At 58.3% G+C, this 17,450-nt stretch overlaps 6 protein-coding genes across 6 annotated transcripts; 2 read left to right on the top strand and 4 right to left on the bottom strand.

Annotated features, from left to right (window-relative positions):
• Positions 1-83: 83 nt before the first annotated feature.
• Positions 84-2,145, bottom strand: VDAG_07952 (dual specificity phosphatase; the record flags this gene model as incomplete). Its single annotated transcript, XM_009652718.1, has 2 exons — positions 84-1,803; positions 2,048-2,145. The coding sequence occupies 2 exons, from the start codon at positions 2,143-2,145 to the stop codon at positions 84-86; spliced, it is 1,818 nt and encodes a 605-aa protein (XP_009651013.1).
• Positions 2,146-3,337: 1,192 nt separating this feature from the next.
• On the bottom strand, positions 3,338-4,640 carry VDAG_07953 (uncharacterized protein; the record flags this gene model as incomplete). Its single annotated transcript, XM_009652719.1, has 4 exons — positions 3,338-3,888; positions 4,011-4,234; positions 4,459-4,474; positions 4,571-4,640. The coding sequence occupies 4 exons, from the start codon at positions 4,638-4,640 to the stop codon at positions 3,338-3,340; spliced, it is 861 nt and encodes a 286-aa protein (XP_009651014.1).
• Positions 4,641-5,601: 961 nt separating this feature from the next.
• VDAG_07954 (uncharacterized protein) lies at positions 5,602-7,762 on the top strand (the record flags this gene model as incomplete). Its single annotated transcript, XM_009652720.1, has 3 exons — positions 5,602-5,638; positions 5,917-6,665; positions 6,725-7,762. The coding sequence occupies 3 exons, from the start codon at positions 5,602-5,604 to the stop codon at positions 7,760-7,762; spliced, it is 1,824 nt and encodes a 607-aa protein (XP_009651015.1).
• A 630-nt stretch (positions 7,763-8,392) lies between these two features.
• Positions 8,393-10,453, top strand: VDAG_07955 (alpha-L-rhamnosidase; the record flags this gene model as incomplete). The annotated part of the gene is made up of 1 exon (XM_009652721.1): positions 8,393-10,453. The coding sequence occupies one exon, from the start codon at positions 8,393-8,395 to the stop codon at positions 10,451-10,453; it is 2,061 nt and encodes a 686-aa protein (XP_009651016.1).
• A 152-nt stretch (positions 10,454-10,605) lies between these two features.
• VDAG_07956 (uncharacterized protein) lies at positions 10,606-12,953 on the bottom strand (the record flags this gene model as incomplete). The annotated part of the gene is made up of 3 exons (XM_009652722.1): positions 10,606-11,282; positions 11,333-12,121; positions 12,171-12,953. 3 exons carry the CDS (start codon positions 12,951-12,953, stop codon positions 10,785-10,787), a joined length of 2,070 nt encoding a protein of 689 aa, XP_009651017.1. The 3' UTR covers positions 10,606-10,784.
• A 772-nt stretch (positions 12,954-13,725) lies between these two features.
• Positions 13,726-15,003, bottom strand: VDAG_07957 (uncharacterized protein; the record flags this gene model as incomplete). The annotated part of the gene is made up of 4 exons (XM_009652723.1): positions 13,726-14,079; positions 14,157-14,420; positions 14,768-14,821; positions 14,953-15,003. The coding sequence occupies 4 exons, from the start codon at positions 15,001-15,003 to the stop codon at positions 13,726-13,728; spliced, it is 723 nt and encodes a 240-aa protein (XP_009651018.1).
• Between the last annotated feature and the right edge of the window lie 2,447 nt (positions 15,004-17,450).

The raw sequence follows: 17,450 nt of genomic DNA on the forward strand, positions 1-17,450 counted from the left end.
CAAGGGGAGAACATTGTGAATGCATCATTATTTCATGTAACGTGTATATGACACATTATCCGTCATCTCGCGTGTTGAAATGCCTATTTGCTCGCCTGTGCCCCGGACGACCCTGTCGTCCTGCTCGCCGTGTCGGGATTGTCCAGCAATTCTGGGCCCGGCTCCTTGCCTTGGGGCATCACGGGCGAGGAGACCTCGGCGGCCGGAGCCCCTTTGACGCCATTCAGCTCCTCCTCGCCGGCGGGTCCGCTGATCCTGACACCGGCCAGGGGGTTGGTTTCGTCACCATTAGCAGCCTGTCCGTCTCGGATCTCCTGGCTCTTGACGCTGCTGGCCTTGCTGACGTCCGCGCTGGCCGGATTTCTCCGCCCCGCAACCCGAGATGCCTGTCCTGCTCCGGATCTTCGTGGTTGTTGCCCTTTCCAGTCCGCAGGCTCCATCTGCGGCACCGCTGAGCCCTCCGGCGGCTCGACTACAATCTCTCCCGGGATGTTGTCAGTCTGGTCCTGGCCTGGCACATCGGTTGCTCCGGCGAGCCGCCACACCACAGCAATGCGGTCGAGCGCGCGGGACCCCTTGCGGCTGGACCCCTTAATGCCGTCCATAGCCTCCCAGTCAATGCTGAAGACACCGCTGGTGTCGGGCTTGCCGTCCTGCTCGGGCCCGTTACCCTCGAAGAAGGCGTTGAACCAGACGTGCGCCACGGCCGTGACCATTGTGAGGCCCAGCGACGAGGAACTGCGGCTCCGTCGCTCGACGGAAATATTCACGTCGCTGTTGGCAATCTGCACGGGCTCGGTCGGCTTCAGGATGACGGCCATACCGCCAGGCTCATTCTCCGTAGACGCGTCCTCTGAGTACCCAGAGAGATGGCTGTTGGACGAGGCAGGCGAGTCAGTCGTGCCGTGGTATCCAAGCCCCGTCTTGGTCTTGGTTTTAGCATTATGTAGCAGCGTCTTTGTGCTTCCGCCGAGGCGTTTCTTCGACGAGCTGCGGCTGGGTGCCTCGTCAGGTGGAGAAGCAGCACCACCACTACCAGCAGCGCGGCTATTGCGAGCCTTATCGCCGTTCGGATCCTCCAGGTTCGTGCTCTCCGCATACTCAGCCTCCTCGGGGGCGCCCTCGACGGTCCGCGCCGCCGGCACGCCAGCGAGGTCATACATCATGTGGGCGACGCCACCGCCGTCCGTCTCGGGCGCGTTGCCGTCGATAATGATCCTCTCCTTCTTCGAAAAGGTGTGAAAGATTTGTATCCTGCGGCCCGCATCAGCGAACCCCTCAATGTCGACCTTGACGCCGCTGCGCAGGCCCCAGACGTGGATCTCGACTATCTCGATGGGGCAGTCGACGTATTTCTTGCCGTGGCGCGCCCAGCGGTCGACGTACGAGACGGTGCGCAGCTGGCTGGGGATGGAGACGCCGGCGCCAAACTTGGGCCGCATGCGCCGCTCCGTGAAGCGCGTCAGGGCCTCTTCGGGCCGCCAGCCGCACTCGGCGATGAGGTAGCTGCAGGAGATGGTGCCGCTGCGGCCCTTGCCGGCCTTGCAGTGGACGACGGCGACACGCTTCTTCTTGTCCTTGTCGGTGACGGGAGCGTCGGGTTGTGTAGTGTTGGTTTGCGTTGCATCCCTGGCGGGCTGTGTTGCTGCTGCTGGTGGTTCTGCTGCTGTGGCAGCGTCGACGGTCACAGGCGCCGGGTTGCCGTCGTGCAAGTCTCCGCCATGGAGCCAGTTGCGCATGCTCGCCATGATCATGGGCACGAGACGAAACGGCGGCGGGTGATGGTCAGGCCAGGGATAATGCCTGACGCGGCCGTAGACTTCCTCATCTGGGTATCCCGTTCCTTCGGCGCGAACTCCCATATCGCCCACTCCTTGTCGTGTCGGTCGTCGAGAAACTCGACCAGTTTGTCGACGGGGTTTCGGTAGGCTTTCTGTGGCCAGGTCGAGGAGGGGCCAGATCTGGGGAGATGTCAACAGGTAGCTCGTCACTCGGTCTAGCAGCAGCAGCAGCAGCAGAGGAAGAAGAAGGAGGAGGAGGTTCTTACGTCGCGATGATGTCAGAGGTCACATAGCACAGATCAATCCCAGCCTCGGGATGCTGTGATCGCGGCCCGGCAACAATCTGCCTCAGTATGGAGGCCATTCTGCCTAGGTCTCAGCTCAGGAAAGGCTCGGCTCGTTTGCAGCGCAGTGCAGAGATGGAAATACGTGTTCGACAAGGGACCTTGGAAAGAATGATGCCAAGATGCCGCAGGCAAAAGAAGTGACAAGAAATAAAATGATTTGTGCCTCGTGGCCAAGGAGGAAGGTTGGTAGGTCGAGGCCTCCCGGCAGCCTTGGAAGGGGCAAGGAGAGTCGACGCCGTGTCGACAGCCTGAGCAACAGCGCCCCGCGTCCACTGGTTGGAGCAGCTGTCAGGCAGGTTCAGGTCAGGACCCAATTGCAGTGGACGCATCTGGGCGACGTCATCAGAGGGCACAGAGGGAGCTCGAGGGCGCAAGCACGCTGATGGGCTGAGGTCCGTTAGTGGAGCCCGCCCGCCGTGGTGCCGCGGTGCCGTGGTATCATGGTGGGGTTCATCCGCTTGTCTGTCTCTCTCTCTCTCTCTCTCTCTCCTCTGTGGCTCGCACTTCCCCCGCGTCTGTGGCTGGTGTCACACCATGATCGACTGGGAATCCTTGCCAACCACCAACCACCAAGGATGAGCAACCATAGCTACCTGCCTACGAAAGTACGCTCCGTCTCACAAGCTCACAGCCCACAGCCAATAGCAGCATGACGCTTTACATGATCATAATCTTGACTCGAAAACACTATCGCAAGAAGACACAAAACACGGAAACCCCATGGCACATGGGCGCATGGCCTGTGCAGCTCCATCGAGGCACCAGGCACCAGGCACCCGGCACCCGGCACCCCAAGCAGGGAATCTCGCTCGCCCAGAATCGCCAACACCCGAGCCCCCAAGGGAATGGATCACAGAAAACTGGAAAAGAAAGCCATGTAGACCGACCGCCGATAGCCGAGTAAAGAAATGCCACGTTTCGTTTCCTTGATCATTTGTCGTATTCATCCACGGCCTCGCCCCTTGTCTCCTCCCCTGCTGTTTTCCCCGCCTGTCTCTCGTCCTTTCTCATTGATCAACCTCGTAATGGCTGGTGCTTGCAGCCGGACACATCTCATAACGTTGTGGTCCATGTCTGTACTCGGTCCCCTGACTGTGAGGGGCCTGTCCACACACATCGCCTTCGACACAGGCACAGTGCGGTGCGCTGTGACGCCGGAGAGGCGGGCGCGTCTCCCGGCGTGCAGCGGCTCAAACGACGTGTCGCCGTCTAGGACGTCTTCTTGGGCGCCGCGGCACCGCTGAGGTAGCGGTTGGCGTCCGTGAGATTGTAGAACTGGCGGACGCCGTTCTTGACGGCCTCCCAGACCTGGCGAGCCTGGGGAGGAGTGCCCTGGTTGCCGACGGCCGAGTCGACGCGGGCCTCGAGCTCGCTGACGCTGTTCTGGATGTGCGAGCTCTGGGCGAAGCGCGCGCGCAGGAACGCCGTGTAGATGACAATCAGGATCCACGAGCGGCGCTGGAAGAGAATGGCCGAGAGCAGGACGCGGAACCACAGGGCGAGCTCGAGCTTGCCGACGATGGACATGGAAAAGTCGTAGTACTGCTTCACAAAGGCGCCGATCTTGTCGGCAACGGCGTTCGTCTGCGGCTTGGCAGCGGCGGGCGAGTCGCCGGTGGCGGCGGGCGCAGGCTTGGAGGGCGAGATGGTGGGGATCAGGTTGGCGCGCGAGTACGTGGCAACGTGGAAGATGGAGTAGATGGTGTAGGGCAGAAGCGCCAGGGGGTACTGAGGGGCGAAGAGCCAGACGAGGGCCATGCCTGGAAAGGTCAGCGGTCAGCGGTCTGGGTGAGCGTGGGAAGAAAGGCTACGGCGTGGGAGGACAGATGACGGCGTGGGAGGAAAGGTGACGGCGTGGGAGGAAGGTGACGGCGTGGCATACCAAGGTACTGGACGTTCTCGTCGCTGAGGATGGTGATGGGGTTCTGGAGGTTCCTGGCGCCGGAGCGAGCACGCGCCCTCCAGGTCTTGTAGACGACGATGCCGTAGGTGACGGCGGCGGCGACAAAGGCGGTGCGGTAGGAGAACTGCGCCATGCCCGAGTAATAGTTGAGGCGGATCCACGAGAAGCCGTAGCGGATCGTGCAGAGGATCAGGACGGCATGGCTAGAGAGGCATGGTCAGCATTGTCGTCTCGAACGTCTCCTAGCGCTCAATAGTCTCGCTCCTTGTCGCAGCCGTCGGAGGACGCCGGAGTGGAGAGGCATGCGCTCGGAGAGGGGGAAGGGGGAGTTGAGCGGGTGCGTGTGGGCTCCGCAAGTGCAGGACAGGCGAGACAGGCACACGACACATGCCACGATGCAGGATGTTTGGGGCGAGGAGAGACATACCCAGCGAACCAGCCGACTGGGAAAGACGAGGAGTCAGCAAGACGACGTCAAAAGCGGGCATGAGGCCACGAGCAAAAGAGCGCAAAAGAGCGGTGGGCAAGACTGGACATACATTGCAGCGTCTGGGCGAGCTGGAGGAGGCGCTGTTGGACCGGCAAATCAGCCGACGGAGGGGGAGCCATTATGAGGTCGGGATCTCTGGGAGAACAGCGAACAGGAAGCTCGTGGAGTCGAAAATGCGAGTGATCCGGGGGGGGTTGGCTGGCGGGAAAGGGTTGAACCTGAGGGAGCAGAAGGGAGTTTGAGGGGGGGAGAAGTGATGCTGTCGAGGGAAAGCTGGCAAGAAGTGAACAGCGACGACAAAAGCGGTCGGAGTCGGTGGTCGGGGGTGGGTAGGTAGATGTGGATTAGAATGTTCAGTGGCTGGCATGAGCAAAATGGAGCAGCTGTCGTCTGTGTGCTCCTCTCCGTGCTCCTCTCTTCTGTGCTCTGCGAGTGAACCGTGCAGCAGGTGCAGCTGGTGCAGCTGGTGGAGGGGCTGGTCTGTGCACCACCTGCGTCACTGCCTCTTCTTCTCAGCTCCTCCCTGTTCGCACAATCGGTCTCGGGAAGGGGCGAGGGCGTAACCTTGGCTTGCGAGTTGGCTTTCAGGGTCTGGCCAAGCGGGGCTTTCCCTCATTCTTGCCTTCCCGCCTCTATGGATTTAACGTTGCTTGCTGCTGGAAGGTCATGGTGAAAAAGCTCCGGGTGATCTGCCCTTCAGCCTCTTCTTCGTCTTGGTGATGGCATGTATAATCTGTGCTCAAAGGGTTTTTTTATTTCCCAATATTTTTGTGGCTTCGCTGTGTGCACAAGATCATCCCAGGCCCAGCATGAATTCTCCCAATGCTTCTAGGTCGCTCCATAGGGAAATTGCTGTGAGACAACGGCCGCAGAGGACGTCACTGTTCCTCAAGTTCCAGTCTTCTCTCCTCATAACCTGAACGCGGCAAAGGTGGCTCGGAATCAAGCAGACAGCTCTCCATGCCGTCATTTCGTCATGGTCCATCACCTCGACGCCGCTTGTTCTTACGCCGTCTCAGGTACTAGAGAGCTTTGGCCAATGAGGTGGGGTCGCTCGTGAGCTTTCGGCCACACTGTACAATGCTCCCACTTCCCCCGTATACACAGTGCGCCATGAGTGAGTGTCAATTGGAGCCGATGGGGTACTCGGTAGGCAGGTGTGGCCTGTGATAGCTCCTCCACGAATTGAGAAATGTTGAGACCGCAGAACAAGTAGTCTCCGGCACCTCCAGCAACAATCACCGCCCGCCGTCTTGCCCGTCGAAGCGCGTGCCGACAACAAAGCCTCAATTAGCGAGCATGCCACCCAAAGCTGCCACCCGGAACGAATACGTTCACCCAGAGGCGAGCCATGCCAAAAAGAAGTGCGTCAGGGTCTTAGGTGTCAACCCAAAGCCATCCTCCCCCACCACCCCACGTTGGCAGACCTGAGCCTCCTCCTGCTGACCATCGCCATCGCCTTCAGGGTCCCCAGCGCGTATGGCATCCAGCCCATCACCGCCTTCTACTGCTTCCTGACGGCCAACCTCATCTCTGCCGTGTTCGCCCCGATCCAGGACTGCGACGAAACGTTCAACTATTACGAGCCCACCCACTACATTTCCCATGGTTATGGCCTCCAGACCTGGGAGTACTCGCCCGACTATGCCATTCGCAGCTGGCTCTACGTCGTCATCCACGCCGTCGTTGGGAACCTGCGCCGCCTGCTGCCTCAGACGAGCAAGGTGGGCGAGTTCTACTTCATCCGCTATGTCCTCGCCATCGCCTGCGCCCTGTGCCAGGTCCTCCTCTTCCGCGTCGTGAGCACCACGCTCAATGCACGGATCGGCATCATCTTTCTCTTTGCCACCGTCTTCAGCGCCGGAAACTTCCACGCCAGCACCGCCTTCCTGCCCTCGAGCTTCGCCATGTACGCCAGCATGCTCGGTGCCACGGCCTTCATGAACTGGCGCGGTGGCCTCAAAACGTCCCAGGGGATCGCCTGGTTTGCCGCCGGTGCCGTGGTGGGCTGGCCGTTCGCCGGCGCACTCTGCATTCCGTTCCTGGTCGAGGAGGGCCTCATGGCTCTGTTTAGCGACAAGGAACGGTTCATCGAAGCCATCTGGCGTGTGACGCGCGGTGTCACAGGGGCCCTCATCCTAGCGGTACGTCTTGCCCGACGACTAGACGCATTGTAATGTGTACCCCCGACTGACAAATGCAGGCCTTTGATACCGCCATCAACACCTTTTTCTACCGAAAGCTGGAAATCATCCCCTGGAACATCATCAAGTACAACGTCCTGGGCGAAACCGGCGGACCCGACCTTTACGGCACCGAGCCCTGGACCTTCTACTTCCGCAACCTGACCCTGAACCACAACATCTGGTTCGTCTTGGCTCTGCTCTGCCTGCCGTTGTTCCTCCTCCAGAAGATATTGTCGCCGTCGAGCCAGGGTTTCCAGACAGGTCTGCGGGCGCTCATCTTTATCTCACCCTTTTACCTGTGGCTCGGCATCTTCACGTCCCAGCCGCACAAAGAGGAGCGCTTCATGTACCCGGCGTACCCCTTCCTCGCCATCAACGCTGCCATGTCGCTTCACATTCTTCTCGCCGCCTTGGGCCAAAGTGATCCGAAGACGCTGATCGGCAAGATTCCGGCCAAGCTCAAGCTTGTGGCCGTGGCACTCACCATGATCCTGTCCATCGACATCGGTCTCGCGCGCATATACGGCATCTACTCGGCCTACTCGGCGCCCATGCGTATCTACACACCACTCGCCAACGGCATCGGCGGCTCGGGCGATTCGGTTTGTTTCGGCAAGGAGTGGTACCGCTTCCCGTCCTCGTACTTCCTGCCGCGCGACATGCGGCCCAAGTTCGTGCGGTCCGAGTTCCGTGGCCTTCTACCGGGGGAGTTCTCGGAGGCAAGGATCGGATTCGGCTTTTGGAGCGGCACATGGTTGCCTACGAGCGGCCTGAACGACCGCAACCAGGAGGACCTCAGCAAGTACGTTGAGCCTCGCATGTGTTCCTTCATGGTCGACACGCAGTTTCCTGCGAGGACAGAGCCGCTGCCGCCCAATGAGCCGGACTACGTTGCCGACGAGGAGAACTGGGAGGTCGTCAAGTGTGTGCCATTCCTGGATGCCGCCAACACCCACCCATTAGCGAGAGCTATCTGGGTGCCCGAGGTGTCGCTGGTACCGGAAAAGTACCAGAGGAAGTGGGGACGACACTGCCTCTTGAAGAGGAAGAAATGAGCATCGTCGGCGTACTGATGCATGTACAATGTGGCATGGCCTTACGGAAAGATACCTCGGAATAGACTGACACCTGGATTGGAGAGAACCAGGATCCTTGTAAACATGAATGGCTTCCACTGGCAACGTCACCTCCAACCTGCGCCGATGACACGATAACCATGCGGAGAGTGAACTAAGAACGCATAAAGGGGGGTATTTCTCCGGCACCGCGTCGTTTGCCAACCCCGCGCCCCGCCTCCAACCCCCCTGGACCAGCGCCCTCCCCGCCGATCCTTCCATGTATTGGGGCTGCGTCGCGCCCTCTCTTTGACCCGATGGCCGAGGCGGGATCGCCATTTTGTGTTTTTGTATTGACAAGCTTAAGCGCAGGCTAAACAAGGTCCAGCACCATGACCATGCTGATCAACTCATGACTCGGCCAAGTCGGTTGTGGAGAGGTGCGATTCTCCCCCCAGATCCCAAATCCGGGGCCCCGGACCTGGGGCCTTTCGGCACATTGAGAGACGACAGCCCCCCCGGCTAGGCTGTCCACTTGTGGAATGGCAAAGGTTTAAGAAGCCTGTATTGTCGCCGGGTTGCTCTCGTCCTGCGACACCCGTCAGCGTTGTTTGCAGCATACCGTGAAACATGATGCGCTGCCTTTCGATCCTCGCCAGCTTCGCCACGGTCGTCGCCGCGGGCCCCGGCTGCTGGCGCAACTCGACGTGTTCGCACCCGACCGAGCCCTCGTTCCCCGGCATCTGGGAGAAGAACATCTACGCGCCTGCCTCGCGCACCGCACGCCCTGCCTCCATCCTCTCGCTGGCCGACGCGTCCGTCCTCTCTTCGTTTCCCGGGGATGACGCGACCCGCACACTGAAGGGCAACGGCTCGGCCCTCGTCTTCGACTTTGGCGTCCTCGTCGGCGGTCTCACGTCCGTCTCGTACACGGCCAACACGGGCGCGCCGGCGACGCTCGGTCTCGCCTGGACCGAGGCCAAGAACTGGATCGGCGAGTACTCCGACTCGTCCAACGGCAATTACCGCGGGCCCGGCCAGGCCCTCATCAGCGAGGACGGCGCTCTCTACGCGCCAGTGCGCCAAGCCGCCGGAAGCAGCGGCAACTATACGGTTCCGTTTGCGCAGCTGCGCGGCGGCTTCCGCTACCTGACGGTCTACCTCCTGACCAACGACACGGCAGCGAGCGTGACGCTCGATGATGTCTCGCTGGAGATTGTCTTCCAGCCTACGTGGTCGAACCTGCGCGCCTACCAGGGCTACTTCCACTCGCCCGACGAGGAGCTCAACCGCATATGGTACGCCGGCGCCTATACGCTGCAGACCAACGCCGCGCCGCCCGAGACGGGCCGCGTCGTAACGGAGGATATATGGAACGGCGGCTGGAAGAACGATGCCTGGCTCGGTGTCGGCGAGTCTCTGCTCCTCGACGGCGCCAAGCGCGACCGCTGGATCTGGCCCGGCGACATGGGCGTCGCGGTGCCCGCGGCCTTTGTCAGCACGGGCGATCTCGAGAGCGCCCGCAACGCCATCGAGACCATGTTTGAGTTCCAGGAGCCGAGCGGCATCTTCCCGCGCGCCGGTCCGCCGTACCTCGACGCCACGAGCGACACGTATCACATGTGGACCATGATCGGCGCGTACAACTATGTCCTCTATTCGGGCGATCTCGACTGGCTCAACGCCCACTGGGCCACCTACCGCAAAGCCATGGACTACATCTACGGCAAGGTCCTGCCGGCGCCGTCGGGCCTGCTCAACGCCTCAGCGACTGGCGACTGGGCGCGATACATCAACTCGATGAACGGCAGCGCGCCCAACATGCTCCTCTACCGCACCCTGCAGACGGGCGCCTGGCTCGCCGAGCTGGCACCAGAGGATTCGTCAAATACGATCAACCTCACCGAGACTTGGCTCGCGCAAGCCGTCGAGCTCAAGTCTGCCATCATGACCCACCTCTGGGACGACAAGAAGGGCGCCTTCATCGACGGCTGGAAGAACCGCACACTGTATCCTCAGGACGCCAACAGCTACGCCCTGGCCTTTGGCGTGCTGGACCCGGCCTCGGACGAAGCCGCCGCTGTGTCGACTGCGCTGACGCAGAACTGGACACCCATCGGCCCTGCTTCCCCTGAGCTTCCGGGGAACATCTCACCCTTCATCAGCTCCATCGAGCTCGAGGCGCACTTTGCCGTGGGTCGCGCTGATCGTGCCCTGCAGCTGATCCACGATTCGTGGGGATGGTACATCAACCACCCCAACGGTACCGAGTCCACAGTCATCGAGGGGTACCTGGTGGATGGGTCCTTCGGCTACCGGTCGACGCGCGGTTACACCAACGATCCCAGCTATGTGAGTCACGCACACGGATGGAGCGCCGGGCCGACTCATGCTCTGACGGAGTCCCTCGTCGGTCTCAAGGTGACGGGGCTGGCAGGCGCAACGTGGACGCTGAAGCCTGTCTTCAACCAGCTGCCCTCGGCGCAGGCCGGCTTCACGACGAATCTGGGCAAGTTTAGCGCTAAATGGGAGGTCAGCAACGGGGTGGCCACTGTTGAGTGGGAGACGCCGACGGGTACCAAGGGCTGGCTAGATCTCGGACGTGAGAAGAAGTGGGTGGAGGGCGGAGCGGGTAAGACAGTGGTCAAAGTAGGCGGTGGACATTGTGTCCCAAGGCCGAAGCCGCAATGAATGATAGATACGAGCCGGTGCATGCGTCTCCTGTGCCCTTCAAGGACGGACCAGAAGGCAAGGAGCGGCAAGGAGTGGTGAGGGTATGATACGAAGTCCCAGCGGCGGGAGAACAGCCATATCCAGCACAGCACCACAGAAGAAACAAAAATGATCAAATCAACGCAGTGAAATCTCGACGACCCCGGTGTTTCCCCATGTCACCATAAGCCTAGGTTCCTTCCCTGACATGCCAAATGCCATATGCCGAATGTGCCTCATGCGACGCCCTAGCATGTTAAGTGTGGGTATCCAAAGTGAGCAGAAAATCAAGAAATAGCCGTCCCACTATCTAGCGGATCAACGGCTCCTCACGAAGAGGTGCCTTGTTGTCGTCCACAGGCCCATCCACGAGCGGCGCATGTTGGTGTCCCTGTGGGCTATCTTTCGGCAGAGAATCTTTCTCCCGGATGACTTCGTCGTCAGAAGTCTGACGCTGACCTGCCTCCATGTTCTCCGTGACCTCGACCTCGAGGGCACCGTTTGTAACACACGGAGCGTAGGGAATCTTTCCCTCGTTTTGGCGGTGGGCGGGGATAAAGACGTTGAACCAGCGGGGGGCGATGAAGCCCGCGGCAATGATGATGAGAACAATGTGGGCAACAGCAAAGCCGAAGATGTGCAAAGGGTCTTTGCGCCCCTCGGCGTAGAAGGCTGGATACGAGAAACTGTACACAATGGCCAGAATTGGGGCGGCGACATACTTGACCAGGGGTCCCCAGAAGGCCGGGATGTTCCAATTCTTGCCAGAGCCGACAATAGTGTTCAAATCGCGACGAAGTTGGTTGGCCTGGATTGGTCAGCGAAAAAGAAGTGCGGAAATGAATACAGGCGACTTACCGAGTAGAATGCCATGTACCAAAACCTCGTCAGGAAGACGTTGGCCTTGAACATGTTGTCCGGACGGACATCGGGTGTCTTGGCAATGAACAGGGCAACAACGGTTGCGACAATGTAGATACCGAAGCCAACGCCAGCACCAGCCTCGGCACTGACAGCCTGGGCCACAGTAACACCAAGAATCTGGCCGCCAAAATAGGCGACTTGGTAGGCGGCGTAAGCAGGGACGCCGATCTGTCCAGCGACATCCTTCCAGCGGTAAATTGTAGTCGAGGTCACGCACTCCGACCACACAACGAAGACCAGCGCGACATCATTGACCCAGCGGTCGACGCCACTAAGGAGGTAGTATCCGAACTCTGTGCAGTATGGCAGAGAAAACAGAAGTGACAGCAGCGTTAGTGCGCTGACAACGATGGGGCGCGAGAGCTTAATGCCAGAGTCCATGACCATGGTTACGACGGCGTCCAACATGGCAAAGGCGGAAGAAAAGCCGAGGGTCATGAGCGTAAAGAATAAAGCGACAGCCCAAAAGTTTGCGCCGGGCATTTGGACGATGGCGAGTGGCAGCGTACGGAATCCAATGTCGAAGCCACCAATTCGAACACCTTCCTCTGGCCAGAGCCTGGCGAAACCAATAACGCCATAGATGGCAAAGGCGGCGATGTTTTCGAAAGCCACATTGCTGCACACAATGGCAATGGCATCAACAACAGCGTTCGAGTGCTTGCGGTTGTAGGAAGCGTATGAGGTAAAGTACCCGAAACCGACACCAGTTGAGAAGAAGACCTGCGCTTGTTTAGTAGAGCCCAGACGCTCCGAGAAGCAGGGAACATACCTGTCCGCAAGCTGTCTGCCAAACAGTACCGTCGGCAAGTTCAGAGCCTCTCCAGGTGGCCCAGAAGAGCTTGACACCCTCGCCGGCATTGTCTAGAGACAGAGAGCGACCGATCAGGACAATGGTCATGATGATGGGCAGGCCCATGGTGAAGTAAACAACACGACCCGTCAGGCCAACACCCCTGAAAATACACAGCCAGACGAGGAACCAGGTAAAGACCATCCACCCAGATGTCTCGCCAAGCATGCCAACATGAGGGTACTCCACAAATCCCGACGCACTCTCGTCTGCCGGGATTGGGGGCGGATTCCTGATGACCTCGTCATCAAAGAATTCCTGACCACGGCCGCCCCACGGCAAGGGGCTCTGGAAAGAAGCACGAAAGTAGGTCATGATCCAGGCCAAATTGACGGTGAAATAGGGGCCGACAACGAAGCCAATGTAGAGCAAGCCCATGCCGGTGCCTTTGAGGCGCTGGTTGATGTTGTTGAAGGCGATGACGGAGCCGCCGCGGAAAGCTTGGCCAATGGCAATCTCGAGAATGAGGACGGGAATGGCGATGAGGAAAACGGCCATCAGATAGGGGATGAACCATTGGAGACCGTAGTTGTTGTAGACCTGCGAAGGGTAACGAAGCAGGTTACCCATGCCAGCGCATCCACCCATGGAAGCCAGCAAGAAGGCAGCACGCGAGGGCCAGACATCGCGACCGTCGTCGGCCTTGTCGGGCGGAGGAGCGAACCAGCCGCCGACCTTCTTGAGGATACCGAGAGCGCCCATGTTGGAGTTGAGACGTCCCGACGATATCGAGGGAGGGGATTGAGGAGGATCTTCTAGGTGTGCGTCGTCTGCATGGGAGTGTGCGTAGCAAAGGTGATCGGGTTGTGACAAGGTTTTCAGACAGGGTCCTGCAGAGTAAGCTTTCTGCGTGGTTGGGCCCACGGCGGTCGACAGTTCAATGAGGGTGTCGATAAGGAAGGGGAGAAGCAAGAAGGGCAGGAGAACAGGAGCACGCCATCGTAAAGAATAGATCTGGAAGGTTGGCCGTCTTTTATTCGCAATGGCCACGACCGACTGCAGGGAACAGATGGGTCTAAGACAGGCGAGCTTGTTTCTTGGCAACGAAGGGTCTGCGTCTGTCAAGCTCGCCTTCGTCTACCACGCAGTCGTTAGGCCGGCCCCTCCGATTAAAGCTAGAGGATGCAAAACCCGCGTCGCTGTCGTCAGGAGTGGACTCGAGGTGTACCGGCCAGACACAAGGGAAGGTCAAGGTGAGTGGGTGGGTGTAGAGCGGACCGGGGGTATGGCGTGCTCTCCCCAAGACTGGATGCAAGATGATACCACGCCGTCTCCCGTGGCCCAGGGAACAAGAGTCTGGTCGGCATGTCTGAGTGGACGACAGACGAGGTCGATACAAGGTTGGCAGGTTAGGAACAGGAGGATTGGGGGGAGAGATGTGACGGAGCATCCAACGGAGTGGGGTGGTGTGGATGGCTGGATGGCTGGATGGCTGGAAAAGAAGACGAGGCAGGCAGAAGTCAAGCGTACCTACCTACTTGCGTTCCTGCTGGTAGGTCGGAGAGCAGCGACACTGCGGGATGACGTCCAGAGCCTTGGGGCGCTCTTGCCAGGCTGCTTGCTTCCTGGCCGCGGGCGCGGACGACGGCAGCAAACGCCAAGCGTCGGCGCCTTGGCGGGGTGGCGCGCGACCGGGGACGCCGGTCACAATATCCTGCCTCCTTTCCCTTCTCTGGTTCCTACGGGCCACCAGCAGCGGTCTGTCTCTCTGTATCTGCCTCTGCCTTGCCGGGCTATTGCCCGGCTGGGAATCTGTCCATCTCCCCGAGCCATCGTGGAGTGGTGGGCCAGTTCGCCGTGCCGTGGCTGTGGGGTAATGCAGATTTTGCTGGAGGCGAAACTCACAGTTCCATACCATCGACTCGACCGTCTGTGCCCCCTGGATACGGCCAGAAAAGGATTGACCCTCCCCATGAGAAGATGGATCTTGGTTCCGTTGTCCTCATCTTTGTTGTGACCTGCGACCATTTGCTTCTCCCGCGCGACTTGAATGGTGGCAATGGAAGGACGTTGGATGCGACCAGGGTAACCCTGGTGCATGCCAAGAGCCTCATTCAGAAAGCCTGGGCCACTCAGCGCGAAAAAAGACTTGTCGTGGAACCAATGGGGCCGGGTGCGTGGCTGGCTGGCCTGGCGGATTTCGTCATTCTCCAGGTCCTGCTGTAGGCCCTAGGCAGGTGGATGCTAGATGGTCAGGGTACCTAGGTATTTACAAGTAGACAGGAGAATCTAGGCTTCGTGATGACCCCCGATGGGCATCTCGAACACTAAGAGACCTAACTGCAAGCCAGAGCCACATTGCGCGGAGTCAGATTGATCAGATTGATCTCTGTTCGTTCACAAGGCGGTTGACAAAATCAGCCGCGTGGCAATTCCACCACCAATTCCATCACCACTAATTCTAGCTATAGAGCCCCTAGGTACTATGTAGACCTCAAAGTACATCCAGAACGCGTCAATCACTGAATTGACTCAATGTCATCCCTTTAGTGCCCAAATTTGGCCTCAGTACATACATTGATCACCGCCTGCTTAAAGAGCTTTAAGGTGGATCTCAGTAGGTACAAGCTCTGTACACAGTTGAGAGCGCGAATGTGCCTATAGAGTATAGGTACCGCACAGGCATCTAGTTGTACCGCCCACTATATCCTTTAATTCAATTGGTGACATGTATCTTCTGCCACTCGGCTGTCGATCATACGAAGTACTGAGGCCAAATTTGGGCACCAAAGGGATAGAGGATGCGACACATCATAGAAATAAAGGGCAGGATAACTATCTATCTATATGGGGTCCCTAACTAAATACAGGTACCTATCCTTTTCCCACGCGGCTTTTTATGTCACCCGCCTGGTTCATGACAGGTAGAGAGGCCTGGCCTTGACTAACTGCCGAGTCGTGCGTGTTCTGTCTGTATTCGCCTGTAACACTGGGACTCTGCGGAAAAGACACTCGCGAGTCGCGACAGGGGACCTCTTCCCACCTTGCCTCCCCCTCGACTCGCAACCACATTATAAATTTCAGTGGATCAATCGCCAAGGCGCCGCGCTGTTCGTCCAGTGCGTTGCTTCCCTCAATTAGCACTCTTCGTAGGTAGGTATTGAGGGACTCCGTCGAGTCAACCAGCTGCCAGTGCCAACGTCACTTGGTCATCAATCCACGCGACCGCGCCTTGGCATATCTGGCGCCATTTGCTCAGCTGGTGTTGTCATCGACTCAGGGATCTGATGTTCCCGCGGGCACACCTCCTAACGGCGTCACTGGGCTCCCGACGACTACCCGTGCTGGCCTTCTCGTTTGTGGTGCCGCTTATCGCGTGCTCAAAGACTGATACAGGTGGACATGCAAAGAATCCGGTCAACAATTGCAAAAAGTTCTCCTGCATAAGGTATACGAGAGAGAGAGAGAGAGAGCTCCGGGGGCGTTATTCGTCTAGTCGCTTGTCCCGGTTCGATTCCCCAGTTGTTTTGTGCCGTGGCATTATTGTACTCCAGACCAGCAAACACCATGTCTCCCTCTCTGGATGGCTAAACCACAATACACTAAGGTTGTCATTATCCCTTAGGTTGCCTCAAATTTTGCAAATGCTCAGCACTATGCATTGATGAGATCACGTTCCGTGTCGACAGTCCTTCATTGGCCCTCACAGAGCCAGGAGACGAACAGTGGCCAATGTTAGAATAAGACTGCAAGCAGATTCCAGGCCCTTTTTCGGCCATATTTCCATCTTCCAGTAAAGGCTTCTGTGCACGGATAGATTCGTGTCGCGGATTCCGACACGAACATTGAACCAGGGAAAGTGTTAGGTGTAGCTGCAACAACAACAACACCACCAGCGACTGTGATGATGTAATGATGCTGAGGCCAATGGGTCATTGACATATGAATGTGAATCGTCGCATGGGTTCTAGTGTCCGTGAGGATGGTCAAGCTCCTGCTCTGCCTTTGATAGTTCACACTCGTATACCCAGTACCACGAACTCAAACATAATATGTCATTACCCGGTTACGCGACAGGATCCTAGGGCCCCTACTGCCAAGTCATCAACCCACGACGCCTACATGACTCTTAGTATGCTCTGCAAGGTCTTGCTCCGGGTTTGTAGAGCGGTATTCGATCAGCCGTCAGGGTGATGGCTTCTTGAGAGCGGGGGGGTCTATAGACCCTGTTGCGTACGCGAGGAATAACATTGTACGCGCGAGATCGGTCCCGGGTGCAGAAAGACGAGTGCCTGGCCTTGGCATGAGCAAAAAGGTCATCTTCTTGTATAGCAGTGCAGACTACGGCAGACAGGGGTAAAAGCTCGGCTACCCTCACGGGCTCGCTTGCAGGGGAAGTTTTATGACTCTGAGTCAAAAGTCATCTTCCCAATACTATGCTCAGCAGCGCAAGGTATGGGCCAGACCTCGACCGGTCTATCACTGTTTTCTCTTATGACAACTCGAGCTACGTAGCATACTTTGGCGCGAGAATGGTGGGAAGCAGTTCAACTCGAGCGTAATTCGCGAAACAGGTGGAAAGCAGCTCAAGTGCGGCTGAGGTCTTGTCAGGAACGTACCTAGCACATCGCGGCTTTCTAAGATATGGCCAAGACTTTTCTGCTCACTTCGATTGGGATTAAATGCTCATGCAGGGCCGTTTGGCGAATAAGAAACATTAAGGAGCGTTAACTCCATGATTTAGAGCGCCGCATCGGTCCGCCGCGTGGTGGATGCCAGCATTCCAGTAGGTCTAGCGCGGGGAAGAGATCCTAGTTGGCTAGTTCGTTGAGACTGAGGACAAGAACATTTCTTCCTTAAGGTTGCCGCCTCGTGGCTTTCGCGGTGTTCGAGCTCCGTCAATCGTGATTCGAGGGCGTACGATCAGGATGTCTCAGCAACAACCCCTCAACGTAGGGCCTCCAAGTCTCAAGACTTGAGAGAACTGACAGGTTGTCCGTCTCGGTGAACGTCCAGGAAAATAGCATTCCTATCCAACAGTGCTGTTATGTTCAGAATACTCGTTTTCGAAGTTCGCGCTGGGAACCACATCGTCGAGCTGGCGCATTTCTCAGGCCGTCAACAACAGAACCGGATATTTAAGAAGCAGTGCTGAGCAGCTTGCCCATGTCGTTCTTTGATCCGAAAGCTTCATCCGGCAACTCACAGTCATTACTTCCACCCCAGTCCCCCAAACACACTGTCATTTCTGAATACAAC

Source organism: Verticillium dahliae, genomic scaffold (genome assembly GCF_000150675.1).
Source record: "Verticillium dahliae VdLs.17 supercont1.18 genomic scaffold, whole genome shotgun sequence".
In the NCBI taxonomy this organism is placed as follows: Eukaryota; Fungi; Ascomycota; class Sordariomycetes; order Glomerellales; family Plectosphaerellaceae; genus Verticillium; species Verticillium dahliae.